The 14,382-nt window shown below is 37.4% G+C and overlaps 1 protein-coding gene across 1 annotated transcript in view; it reads left to right on the top strand.

The window, feature by feature from the left end:
* Positions 1-389: 389 nt before the first annotated feature.
* Positions 390-14,382, top strand: part of CFTR (CF transmembrane conductance regulator) — a 235,257-nt gene continuing 221,264 nt past the window's right edge. The window contains exons 1-2 of the mRNA XM_043967579.1: positions 390-479; positions 1,050-1,141. Coding sequence (XP_043823514.1) covers positions 390-479; positions 1,050-1,141 — 182 coding nt within the window. The remainder of the gene's footprint in view (positions 480-1,049; positions 1,142-14,382) is intronic.

The raw sequence follows: 14,382 nt of genomic DNA, 5'->3' as shown, positions 1-14,382 counted from the left end.
ATCTGCAGGAGGACAGGTACTTTTACCAACTGGAGTTAGTAACTGTAGATATTGGTGGTGGGGAGCTTTTGAATCACGCCTGCCTGGCAACTTTTGACAAGCAATGAACAAATTTGAGGTGGGTAAGAAATAGAACAAAATCCACACCTACCTCGTCAGAAGATTTCCTTTTTTGAATAAGTAATTTTGCCAAGTTGGGTTGCCAAAGACTTTTGAATCTTACCTCCTTTGAAAGTCTGAAGAGTAGAATGCTCGTCTTTTTTTTTTTTTTTAAAGAGACTCATTAACATCAACATACCAAACACCCCCACAGGAACCTTTCAGCCTTATAAGCCTGCATTTTAGAACAGGTAGACACCTATTTTTGCTCCTTTTTTTTTTTCTGCCAAATGCTCCTAGCAGGACTAATACTAATTACCAAAGGACTTCAGAGAAGAGGAAGACGAGGAAGAGAAGCCGGAGGAAGCCTTGGGAAAATGGTAAGTAATCTGCCTTTAGTCCCAAGGAAACTGAGTAAGAGTGCCCTGCAAAGTTTTTCCAAGTGACTGATTATTTGCCCTTACTTTGCTTCGTATTGTCCCTGGGAGCTTCGGAGAGAAGGGGAAAGAGGCAGAGAATGTCTCAAGATCCAGGTCTGGGCTGGAGGTGCAAGGTAGGGAGGAAGAGGGAATTCTTGGTCTGGGAAGGAGTCTGCAGGGGGCGAGGGAGGCGGAGTGGAGAATTAGGGGCGGGAAAGGCGGGAGGCTCAGAAGTCACCCGAGAAAGGGGAAGTGTGGATTGGGGTGGAGAAAAGCAGCCAGAGCGAATGTGAGGCTGGACAGCCTGTGGCTCGCCTTTTAACCTGGGCAGCCCCGGAGGAGGAGGAGGAGAGGAAAGGGCAAAGAGAAGTGGAAGGGGGCTGGCAAGGATAGAGATGGGTGGGGGGAGTTTGTAGGAGGTGGTAAATGACATCACAGCAGCCCAAGTGAATAAGGTGGGGAGAGAGAAGAGGCAGCAGGACCAGAGTGGACTGGGTCTGAGAGTTTTGCAATTAAGAGCCACCACTGCAGTCTGCTCCTGCAGGGTACACTGGCAACTCCCGAGGGACCATGCAGAGATCACCCCTGGAAAAGGCAAATGTCCTCTCGAAACTTTTCTTCAGGTAAGTGTTCTGCTAACCATTCTTGGTAATGACATGTGCCTGGGGGGGGGGAGGGGGTTTGCAGGTGTGTACATGGGGTTTTGGTCTAAAGGCATCATTTTGTGGTTTTTTGCTTTTTAGAGGTATAACCTTTGAGTGTTATTCTAGGAAAGGTGCATTTTTCTAGCTAGAGACAGCTGAAATGAGAAGGGAGATTTTAAAAAAGAAGAACGGGAAAGCAGACTAGCAGAAATAAATACATGTAATGAGGACAGTTAGGTGAACTCCCCTAATCTCCACCCCCCCCCTCCATCTGTGAGACCCTGTAAACCTGGGGTTCTTAACTGTGTGTGCCTCAGAGATCCATTTCGCAGTCTGGTGAAGCTTATGGATCCTTGCTCAGGATAAGGTTTTTGAATAATTTAAGGAAAAACTATTCATATATATGTTAGTGAAAATAAAGATGTAATTTTTTCTCCATCCAAGTTCATGGATCTCCTGAAATCTATCCATGGACCTCAGCTTAAGAACCCTTGCTGTAACTCTATTTAATTATAGCAGTATCTCTTAGAAACTAAAATTCAGGTGCTAAATAGTCAAACACTATGACTTACAATGTGGTTAGATTTTTCCAAAGGAAATTATTACCAAGTGGTATATTATTATCAATCTTATTACCAAGTGGTTAATAACTAATGATTAAATATTAATGAAGTGTTCCCTCTTTTCATGTTTAGAGATTTCAGAAACATACACAATATATTTTGTTGCAAATATAACCAAGTCACTGTACTGGCATTTGAGGAATAATATTCAAACAAATCCTTTTTTGATGATAATGAAGAGGAAAACTTTTACATTGTTTTTGAAAGAGTAAATTCTGTTTGCCTCAAAAGTATATTTGTCTTTTGAATAATGAAAGAAAAATAATTCCAGTTTTTAACTTGGGAAAAGCTCAGTTCTACTACTCATGAATTGGAGAGAGCTCATTGTTTCCATGGAGACAGGAATGCGCAGAACCACATACTGTATCGTAGGAATATCTAATATTTAAGAAATTATCCTTTCATTCCTGTGTATGGGATAAGTTATAAGAGCTCAGTATATATCACCTAGTAAGGATTTTTAATACTAAGTTTTAATTTTATAGAATTAGAGGTTAATTAAATATCCCCGTTTCAGATGAAAAACACTCCTGGGATGGATGTTCAATTGCTCTCTTCCATTTTCACTTTTTCTTCAATAAAATAATAAATACAACTGCTTTGAAGGGAGTTAACTTACTCCATTTTCCAATAACATTGATTCAAGCATTAACAAAATTTGGTAACAAAAAGTGAATCAAATACGAATTCATATTTATATAATGTTTAGTCTATATGTGTGTATGTGCATGTATACTACCATTTTGGGGGAGCAGAATGTTTAGTCTCATATCCAAGTTGTATTCCCCTTCCTAATTTTCTTTATGTGTCAGGGGACTTTTAAAGGAGGCAAAACACTGAAGGAGAGCTCCCCCCTGTGGATGTGAGAGCTGGTTCTTACTTTTTAGAATCACCTTTTTCTGTTATTTAGGTGAAGGTAAATATTATGAAGAATGTATCATCAAACTATCACAACAGTAGCCTCTCAGGTTTTATTTTTTGTATTGCTGTCTCATCGCTAACTTCCTACCTAAGCTTCCCTGCTTTGATTTGTGTTAGCTTTATTTGTATATTTCTATTATTCCTCCTTCCTGTTCCCCACACCATAGTATTATAGCTCTGAAGATCTAAAGTAACATAGAAGCCATCTAGTACAGTGGCTGGTACATAGTAAGTACTTAATGCTTTATCGAGATATCTACGTAGTCCAATATCCTCATTTTATAATCAAAGAAATTGAGGGCCAGAGAGGCTACATAGTTAGTAGGTAGTGATAGAGGTGAAATTTGAACCCAGGTACTCTGACCCCTAGTCTTATGGTTTCCACTGTATCCTGTTGTCCCAAAAGCTTCTGGTTCAAGAGATGGTAGTGTCATATCCAATTTCCTTAGCCCCTGGTCTTCAACATAACGGGTTCTTTAAAAAAAAATTCCCTAACAAGTGAAAAATTTACTAACAGAAAACAAGTCAATAATAATCATAACATAACAGTCTACATATAAACCAGAGTCACACTCTTCCACCAATACGTGTAGTGTCTGTATAAGAGCATAGACACAAACTTATAATAATATAACAGGGAGGCACATGAGTAAGGAAACCTATGTGCCTGAGCCAACTCACAACTCTGGACTTGAATGCTGCCATTTTGTTTGGGAATTGTCATAATTGGTCCTTAGTAATTGTTTGTTGGTTTAAACTGTTGATAATCTGTTACATTACTTGGGGTATTAGGATTCCACATATAAAATTGTAAAGACCTAAGAGATCATCCAGTCACTTTCATTCTTCATTTTTCATAAAGGTTCAGCTTATGTCCTTGTGATACAAAATACTACAATGGGGTGATGAGTTGGTATTTAGAATCACTTTGAAATACTTAAATGCCAGGCACTTTAAAGATGTGATTTTAATTTACTTCAAATTTTCCCACTAGGAAAAGGTACACATGCATCCTCTATCAGTGTAATAATAAAACTTTAATCATATTATCCAGTAGCTGAGTAGCACAGTGGACAAAGCACCACATCTGAAGTCAGAAAGACTCATCTTCATGAGTTCAAATTTGGCTTCAAACATTTTTTAGATTTGTGACCCTGAGCAAGTCACTTAACCCCATTTGCCTTAGTTTCATCTTCTGTAAAATGAGCAGGAGAAGGAAATGGCAAACCTCTCCACCATTTCTGCCAATAAAACTTTCAAAGGGAGTCACAAAGAGTTGGACATGACTCAACGACAACAATCATATCACTAGTTCTAAAATTGAATGTAGTTTTTCTTAAACCAAATCCTCCTAGCTTTGGGTGAGAAGAAAATCCTTAAAATTATTAGCGTATTTCTTAACACTATTCCCACTATTTTTCTCCAGCCTATTTCATAATGACACAGTGATCTAAAATCATTGTATAAACAATCTTGCCTACTTTCTGACTACTGGTTAGAACTGGAATCTTTACAGCCTAAGCTGTAAAGTAACTGTGATTTTATGTGCCCCACTCCATTGTGAACTCCTAGGTAAAAAGTGACAACTGTATTCCATAGAGTACCTAGTCTTGTGAACTGAAACACATAGTAGGTGCTACATAAATATTTTTGAATGACTGAAAAGAATAAAGTCATATGATAATTTAAAAAATTCTATTACTTGTCAAATAGAGCTCTACCAATCTTATGGTAGAGGATTCCTTTTGTCTTTATCACATATATTGAATGTCTTAGCCGCTGACGCATAGAATATGGACCCTGATGCCCAAGAGTTATAAAAGAAAAGCAGTTGTTACTCATGACTCATATGAAAAATCTCTCTATTAGTTTTTGTTATTCTGAAAATAGTTCTTTTTGAAAGCTTAAGCATTTTATTAATTTTGCACCTTCTTTATAGGGCAGAAGTATAACATTTGTTTCACCATAAAAGTAGTCCTGAAGAAAATTTCACACACACACACACACACACACACACACACACACACACACACGAGAAGCCACAGTTATTTCCAAATTGTAAGGGAAAAATTGGTAGTTTTAGATTTGGTCTTCAGCATTTTTTTTTTTGGAGACCCACCTATAAAATAAATGATAAGAAGAATTAACAGCTGACATTTATATAACACTTTAAAGTTTATAAAGCACTTTACGTAACTCATTTAATCCTTACAACCACCCTGTGAGATAGGACCTGAAGGTATTATGATCCCCATATTGCAGATAAGGAAACAGAGCATCTGAGAAGTTAGGTGATTTGCCAGAGGTCATATACCTTGTAAGTGGTAAAGGTGGGACAGGAATCCTAGGCGTTTGACTTCCAGTCCAGGGTGCTCTTTCTACTATGCCACTGTGACTTACTTCTATAAGGTCTGAAATCAGAGAGCTACAAGTGGTATATTTGCATAGAGTTTACTTAGGATCCATGTAGGAGTGGTTTGTGGTTGGCTTACCTACATTTACTGTATTTCTGATTCTTAGGAAGTTTTCCAATTAAACTTTGGTTGTAGCCCTTAAACCTGTTAACTTAACCGTTTCCATCTGTATCACATACTATCATTCATCTCTACCCCTTATACAAGGACAGTACATCTGAGGGAGATCTCAGTCCACCTCAGACTGCAGAATCCTAACAGTGGTTTCAAGTATTCATAGGACCTGGGTGACAAGGGCTACCTGTGCATTCTGAACCTCGAAGGGACCTCAGAAGTCATCCTTATTTTATAAACAAAGAAACTTGGCCTAGAGAGGTTAATAAGGTTAAAGAAGTTGTCCAAGATCATATAAGTAAGAAACAGAGCCAGAATTTGAACCCAGGTCCTTTAACTCTGGATCTAGTGCTCTTAATACTATACCACAACTTCTCTAAACAAATTTTCAAAAAGAATCTTTTCCCAAAAATTAACTTTCAAAATTTAGTTAGAAACCCAGTAAGGCACTATAATAGTTGATGTGCTCCTGAGCAACAGTTAAGAGCCCTAAGATAATTTTTATAAATTAATGTATGAAATATGACTAAAAGGCACAAAGCTGATTTTTAAAACCACAAATATTTCAGCTATATATCTGAATGAATGGCATTCTTTCAAGTATCTATGTTAGGACACAAAGGTTTTAATGATGACTGAATTGTTCGCAACAAAGAATTCTATTTCTGGAATTAATTCTGAGAAACATAAGAAATCATTCTTACCTTGTTTTTGGTAGGAAAAAATGGCAAGCCAATTTGATCATCACTCAACAGATTTGGTTCTAAAAAATAAAATCTACCTTCAAATGATGAAGATTTGCCATAGATGAGAATTTTTCAAAATAGGAATTCTGAAAGTGTTTCAAGCAAGAGCCTCCCAAAAGCAACCCCTTTGGAGAGGTCACCCACCACTTATTTGGATGTATGTTCTATTTCTTAAAAAGAAGAAAAGAAAAGAAAGAAAAAGAAGCAGACACTTAATCTTGTGTGTGTGTGTGTGTGTGTGTGTGTGTGTGTGATATCTTATTTCCACTTCAGTATGTCACTCTGGAATTTTCTAAAATCATGGTATAATATCATTATGTTGATATTCAGTTGAATAATTCATGATTTGGAGGGGTTTATTTTGCCCCCAAATGTCAACATTCTTTTTTATCTTGAGGGGTATCCCCAAAATGTTTTATTTGGTAAGTCAAATTGTTATCCTACATAGTGTTTGGCTGGGGGGGGTAATTCTTATCTACATAGAACAATATAGATTTAATGTTCAGCTGTTTATTTGTTTTTGTTTTTAAGAGAGGCAATATAATATGATGGGAAAACTGCTGAACCTTGGAGTCAAGAGAAGATAGGATTTAAAACACCACTTAACTAGCTGTGTGACCCTGCCTATGAGTAACTTAAACTCCCAACTTCAGCTACCTTATACATAAGGTTATTGTGCAGAAAGTGTTATATAAATGTGAATGTGGCATATATGTATGTATATACACACATGTGTCTCATTAAGTTTTATATGTGATGCATATATATACAATATACATATCATATATTGCACACATATACACACCTACATATGTGCACATGTGTGTACACACAAAATATGCAGACAGACAGACAAGTAGACATATTCAACTGGCCTACAAGGGCTATAAAAATTGTCATTTTTTACTTTGAGGGTGCATGAATACATCTAATTGGAAAATTAAGATTTAGAAGGGCTAGTGCTAATATTTGGAGGGGGGGGGTTGGTCAGTAGTGTTTTAGAAGACATTACAAGTTGTTATCCCATATAACATTCTGAGGGTAATTAGGAAAATAGGAAAAAAGCTGGATATAGAGTCAGAGGACCTGGTTTGAATCTGGTTCTTCCACTTACTACCTGTGTGTGGGACCTCAGGCAAGACTTGTTGTTGTCATTGTTCAGTTCTTTCAGTCGTGTCCAACTCTTCATGAGCCCATTTGGAGTTTTCTTAAATGTGTCTAAAACTTTAGTTCCTTGTATAGTTTTTGGAGGGGCAGGTGCAATTCATTCTGAACCTATGATTTCATTGCTGCAAGGAACTTCTAATATGAAAAAATCTCGATCAGGACTCATTGCTCAGTTTATCCCATCTTAAATACCACTATGTAAATAAAGCAGAGCATGACTGTCTATGAAGCTATAATAATGAAAAATGAGAAACAGCTGAGTGTAGTAAATAGAAGGCAGGCCATAGCATCAGAAAGACCTGGATTCAAATCCTGTTTTGGATGTTATTTCCTGTGTGACCTCAGGCAAGTTGTTTAATCCCCCTGTGCCTCAGGCAATTAAGATTTTTAGTTAATATCCAGGAGTTCCCCACCCTAATGATATCACACATATGAACCACAAAAAGAAAAAAAAAATTCCTGCAGTACAGGAGTTAAACACCAGCCTTGGCCTATACCTTATTTATAAAAACATTCTTTTAAAACGACTTCTGACTCAGCAGCAATTTGAGCAACTTTAATACCATTGCTTCCTGACACATCTGCTCTGGGTATTTCCCTTGAGTAAAATCCATACAACACCATGTAGGTCAGGAGAAGGAAGCAGGCTGCTGTTTGAGGAAGGCTGAAAATTCTTTTTTTATGATTCTCTGGAGGCCACAATATTCTGTTGTACATAATATGATTTTAATGTTGTTTGTCCTTCATCCTCGAAGAGGACCATGACATTGCCTCCTGATGTCATGACTTGGGGCGAATTGGATTTCAGTGAGGGAGGGCTGTGCAAAATTACCAGCCTCATTCTCTTCTCTAGAGCCTTCTGGGTTTAGTGGCAAGACATACATTAGGATAACTGGAGATAACTCTGAGTATTTGAGGCATTAGGGGTTAAGTGACTTGCCCAGGATCACACAGGTAGTAAGTGTTAGGCATCTGAGGCCAGATTTGAACTCAAGTCCTCCTGTCTTCAGGGCCAGTGCTCTATCCATTGCATCACCTAGTTACCCCTATGATTTTAACAGGACAGAATCTTTAAATTTTGTCATATAGGCAACTACCATCATCTGACAAAAGATGCTCTACCAACTTCAATTGTTTTCTTCCGGTCATGAAGACTCAATTTGCCATGTCACATGCATTTCAGTGAATACTTGGCATGACAAAGGAATTTCGTGGTTGTTGTGGAATGTATCTGGAAAAGGGTTAAGTTTTCTTTGTCAAGAGGCATGAACAAAAATTAGGATGTTTACATACCTAAATAGTTGTTCTGCAAGGGCCTGATTTTCATAGCTGTGTCCTAGTCAAGAGTCTCAATCAATCTACCCATCCATCAGTCAGTATACTTCTTAGGACTCTGTTATACATTGTTCACATCCATTCATTTATCTTTGCCTTCGTTATGTGGCTGTGAGTCACCTAAGAATTAAAAAAAAAGGAGTGAGCACTGAAGTGCCTTCTAGATGTGATCAAGCAGCAAAGTATTACAAACAAGGAGTTTTAAAGAAGTGGGTTTTTTTAAGCCTGTCATGGAAGAAATGTGTGATCAAAAAGGAAGCTGTGTAGAAGTTGAGGGGCAGCGTGTGGATGGTTTATGTACTACTGGTATATAATTTGCTATCATGAAAAATCAAGGAAGACCCCTCCTCTCCCCCAGCAGGTTGGGTGGACTCCCATGTTGAGGCAACTTATGGATCCTCATTTGATTTTCATAATAACTACTAGGTAGGTGCTATTATTACCCCCATTTTACAGATGAGTACTTTGAGATTCAGAGTAGTTAAGTGACTTGCCCATGGTCATGCAACTAACATGTGTAAGAGACTGGATTTAAACTGAGATGCAAGTTCAGTTTTCCATTAACTATTTCACACCATCTCTTCAAGAATGACTGCAGTGCTATGTTATTCTGATGAAATGCAATTCAAAGGAAGGTAAGACTATCTCTGGAAACCCAATGGCATTTGACTTAGCATTGACTGTGCTGCTCTGTCATTTCCATGATGTCCTTTGGTGATAATCAGAAGCAACCATGAAATGCTTTGGGAGTGCTTCTAGGATAGGGCTTGTCAATTCTGAACCTGGAGTTCAACTGTGCCCTTGGGGAAGTGAGAATTTCAGGGACTTCATTAGTCTGCTTCTCTGAGGAGCTGAGTCATCACAAACTCTTCATGTTGGCCCAGGCAGAGCTTTTGAAGAAGATGCCAGTGACTCAAAGCAAATATTGTCCTTTAAAAGTCTTTCATGAGATTCAATGACTAGTGACAACTAAGTCCTCTGGGGCTATAGCTTTCCCTAACCCTGACCCGCTGAGTTCTAGAGTGATAGATAGAAGCGCCTAATTGGTTCACTTGATTTTTGTTGTGGCTTCTGGGTGCATCATGGTTGAGAGCGCTTGTCTCTGGGAATAGCCCTCTTGTCTGTCATCTTTTCTACTCATAACACCTGCAGTGAAGACACCGTAGGCAAGTATCATAGACTATGCATGTGATGTATTTAAGAAGTCCTGGGAAAGTTTGAAATTCTCATTGCTGACCTTTACACCTCTACCATTACAATTTCATTTCTTTAGATTTAGAATTTGGTCTTTTTCCATCATCTTTCCTGAAAATCCTTCTTTGGATCTTTTGTTCCTTATTGCTTCCCATATAAGGTTCAAATTACTTTTCCTGGCAAAGGAGTTTCTCCACAATTTGATGGCATCCCATTCTTTGGTGTGGTGGATAGAGTTTTGGAACTGGAGTCAGGAAGACCTGAGTTTTAATATTGAGACATTTATTAGTTGTTTGACCCTTTATCACTTTAACCTCTCTAAGCATGGATTTCCTCTTCTGTAAAATGGGGGTGACAATGGGACCTACCTTGCTGGGATAGTGTCAGGATCAATAGAGATAACCTATGTCAATTAGGATTACACACATGCTCTGAAGACGTCTTGCAATGTGTTAGTTACTTCTAAGCTTGTGCTCATTATGTTCCTTATGCCTAGAATACCTTCCCTGAACCCATTCACTTCTTCCCCCTTGTTGAAATCCTTTTCATGCTTTAAAACCCTGCTCTATCATCATCCCTATGAAGTCTTTCCTGGTGAGTAGACACCCTCAGTCTTCCTCACCTTGGAACTCATATAACAGTTTTATACTTCTTTTATACACTTGTATTATAGTTCTTTATGTATGTATCATCTCTTAGTATACTTCAAACTCCTTAAGGGCATGTATCACAATTTATTGACTCCTTGTATCTTGTCTAGGCCTAGTGTAGTGTTTAGGAAATAGTAGAGACTAAACAAAGGTTTGCTGAATTCAGTTGAAATCTTCCTGAAGAGTTGTTAGGAAACTTTTAGATTTATGTGTGCAAGAATTTAGGGTTCTTTTCAGAGAGCAGGGACTATGAGGGTGCCTAGGGAATAGAGAAAATAAATGGTCATAAAAAGAAAGAAAATGGCACAGATGAAGGAGCTTGCAATGCAGTCTAACAAAAAAAATTGCCCTTAATTTCACTGTGGTTCAATCCTGTCAATGCCAATTCCCTACAGCTACTTAAATTACTCTCTCCAAACTGTACCCTTATTGCTAATTGGAAAGAGGAAAAGATTTTCCTGTGAACGTGACTTCTTCTTATTGGGAATGTGACAGGATTATAGAATATTCAGGATGGTAGAGTCTTCAAGAGATCATCTGATCCTGTTTCCAGTCCTTAGGGAGTTGGATATCTAAAATCTTCTTCAAACAGATGGTTTTCTACTCCAAGTCTTCTCCCAGCAGCTCATTACAATGTTTCATCACTCCAGAAGTCAAATTCTTAATGTCCAAACATAATCTCTCTTCCTTAAATTAAGACCATTTATTTTTTTTAATTCTTTGTAAATAGAGAATGTCTTGTTTTAATAATATGAGAATTTTAGGCAAGTTTATTCTCCTGTTACCAATGGTCATATTTCCCTTCCAATACAATAATTAACTTGGTTCCCAAGACAGATGTGTATTTTTTGTCTTAAAATAGGCTTCTTTTCAGCGATAATTCCGACCCTTTCCCTCCCAGCGCCTAAGATCTGATCAGACTGTGGTAATAGCATAGCTATAGGCATTGCTCAGAGTTACAGAAGGGAAAGGAAGGGCTCATGGTCTGGCTTAGAGTGGGAGCATAGCCAAATAAGGGTAGCTTATTTACGTGGTAACACATCAAAATGACTGACCAGAAGGCTTGTCAACAGATTGGATGAGGCCAGAGGACTAAGTAAGGGTTTAGCACTGACTTTCCTTCTCTGTGAATAAAACCTTGTGCTTCTATTCTATGGGAGGCATTTTGCAAATGTGAAGATGTTCTGAATGACTCCCAGTGTTAAATCCACCAAAATCATAATTTGCAGCCTCACTGTGGCCTAAAGGTGACATTTACTTCTCAGAAGATGAGACCAAGGGACTGCAGAACTGACTGACAAGACTTTGGGTGTGGTTAATAAATAAGAGACCATGTACCTGTCAACCTGGGATGTGCCCTAAGTTCAAAGGCTCATTAGTAAGTTGGTGGAATGCTGATGAGTTGATTTGTTTTTGTTTTTTTTTTTTCTTGACCAAAGCAACTCTTAGAAATCTCCACTGAGTTGGAGGAAGGGTTGCAATTTCCTCCAGGTTACTCCTCGTTAGGTATAGCATGTTCTATGGTATATTGGACAGAATGCTTGACCTGAAATCAGGAAGATCTGAATTAAAATCCTGCTTCAGACACTTACTAGCTACATGACCCTGGGCAAGTCTCATAACTTCTTTCTACCTCTGTTTCCTCATCTGTAAAATGGATATGATAAGATCACCTACCTTCCAGGGTTGTTTTGAAGATAAAACAAAATAATATTTGTAAAGTGCTTTGTAAACCTCAAAGCACAATATAAGTACCTTATTATTATTATTTGCCAAACTGTATTACAAGCTCCTCCCCTCATGTCATTCCACTTACCATTCTTTGGAATTTGCAAAGGATGTCTCCAATGCCAGTACTGTATTTAACACTACTTTTTAAAATCACTAGTGTTTTTGGGTAGCTAGGTGGCGCAGTAGATTAGAGCACCAGCCCAGCAGTCAGGAGGACCTGAGTTCAAATGTGACCTCAGATACTTGACACTTACTAGCTTTGTGACCCTGGGCAAGTCCCTTAACCCCAATTGCCTCACCAAAAAAAAAAAAATCACTTGTCTTTTGCAAAGCTTATCTTTTTGATTATCTCCTATCCTTTCTTGGTTTCCCCACTTGTTAGTGTTCTCTTCAATCTCTGATTGCCTTTGATTTATTTCTCTGTATACATATTGTATCACTGCAGTAGACCATAAGCTTCCTGAAGGTATGAATTGATTCTGGTGGGTTGTTTATGTTTTTGTTGTTGTTGTTTTGCAGGGCAATGAGGGTTAAGTGACTTGCCCAGGGTCACACAGCTAGTGTCAAGTGTTTGAGGTTGGATTTCAACTCAGGTCCTCCTGAATCCAGGGCCAGTGCTTTATCCACTGTGCTACCTAGCTGCCCCCTGTTGTTGTTTTTAATCACCTACATCCAGCTCTATAGAGCTATAACTGGCCATTATAGCATCTGGACACACAAGGGCAAGTAGTCTGAATAATATCCTCTAATCAACTTTGAAAGCCAGGACGTGAAATTAAAACAAGAAGTAATTAAGACAAATCCATTTGTGTAGGAAGGGGGATTAGTTATTATGGTGCATTCTATACTGCTGAACATATTTAATATATGTTAAATTTTTGTGCTCTGGTAAAAATGCTAGTTGCCCTTGTCCTCCTTTGGGTTTGTCTTCAGTGAATGTTTGTTGATTTGAGTTTTTGAGAGACAGAGAAAGAGTACTGGCACCTATGAACTAAGATCCTTGAAATATTTAAGTATCTAAGAAGTCAAATAATTGCAGTAATGACCACAGGGAATTTTTTTACTTTTTGAATCAGTTGCCTTCTATACAGTGTACAGTGTATGTCATCAAACATAATTGGATTCCTACTTTGCAGTGTGTGTGTATGTGTGTGTGTGTGTGTGTGTGTGTGTGTGTGTGTCTGTGATGTCTACTGATTTTGTCTTGTGATAAGGCTTTATGTTCAAATAAAAATGGATTATAAAAGTTAAAACATTCTAGTCAGAGCAAGATGGTAGAGGACTGTAATAAATTTCCATGTGCCTTTAAATTCTTTTTGGTTTAGGGTTGTTTTATGATCAGATTTGTAAATATAATAACATTCCTATATACATTTCATTTCATAGGTGGTGCTTGCTCTGTACTTTGATTTTTACCAATTCTATATAGCATCTTAAGTATATTTACATCATGTAATGCTATTATAGTTATTTATTCTATCTTTTGGTTTCACTAATTTTATAAAAACTACCCTTAATTTGTAGGATAGTTGGTCAAAGTTAATCTGTGTTAACACACGGCCATATTTATGGGTTAATCTACTTGAAAATCTACTTACTTATATGTGAACTTAATCCCCAGTGGATATACTGGTTATACATTGCATTTTATGGTACAAGAGAAAGAAAAAGGGCATGAAAGAGGGTAATTTGAGTTTTTAGAAGTCAGGTCTATCTTTTATTCTAGAAGTTTTATGGATGTGAATGGTATTTCCTTTTTCTAATTAACATTTGACACATGAGATTGTTCTTTCCTTTATCATTTAAAAAAAAAGATACATGATACCAATGGGTCAAGGACAGTAGTAGGAAGAAATATTTCTCAGGAATATTAAGTGATTTTTTTTAAGGAGTTATGTATATTTCTTGACATGTATTTATAAAAGATATATTTAAAATAACTTTAAAGTGAATAATAATTCTTTTGTTTGCTATATTTTCAGTTGTGCTTTCTTATTTTAAAACTTAATTGATTAAAAATCTAGAAGTAATTTCATTAAGACAATATTATATGGGGCCAACTAGGTGGTGAAGTGGATAAAGCACTGGCCCTGGATTCAGGAGGACCTGAGTTCAAATGCGACCTCAGACACTTGAAACTTACTAGCTGTGTGACCCTGGGCAAGTCACTTAAACCTCATTGCCCCGCAAAATCAAAAAACGACAACAAAAAGACAATATTATATGATCTTGATATGACCTAATATGATCTTGTTAAATATTCTGAATAAACAAGTTATTTTCTTTTTTTAAAATAATAAACATTTTATTTATAGTTTTGACTTT

Source organism: Dromiciops gliroides, chromosome 5 (assembly GCF_019393635.1).
Source record: "Dromiciops gliroides isolate mDroGli1 chromosome 5, mDroGli1.pri, whole genome shotgun sequence".
In the NCBI taxonomy this organism is placed as follows: Eukaryota; Metazoa; Chordata; class Mammalia; order Microbiotheria; family Microbiotheriidae; genus Dromiciops; species Dromiciops gliroides.
This window is presented reverse-complemented; position numbering and strand designations above follow the sequence as displayed.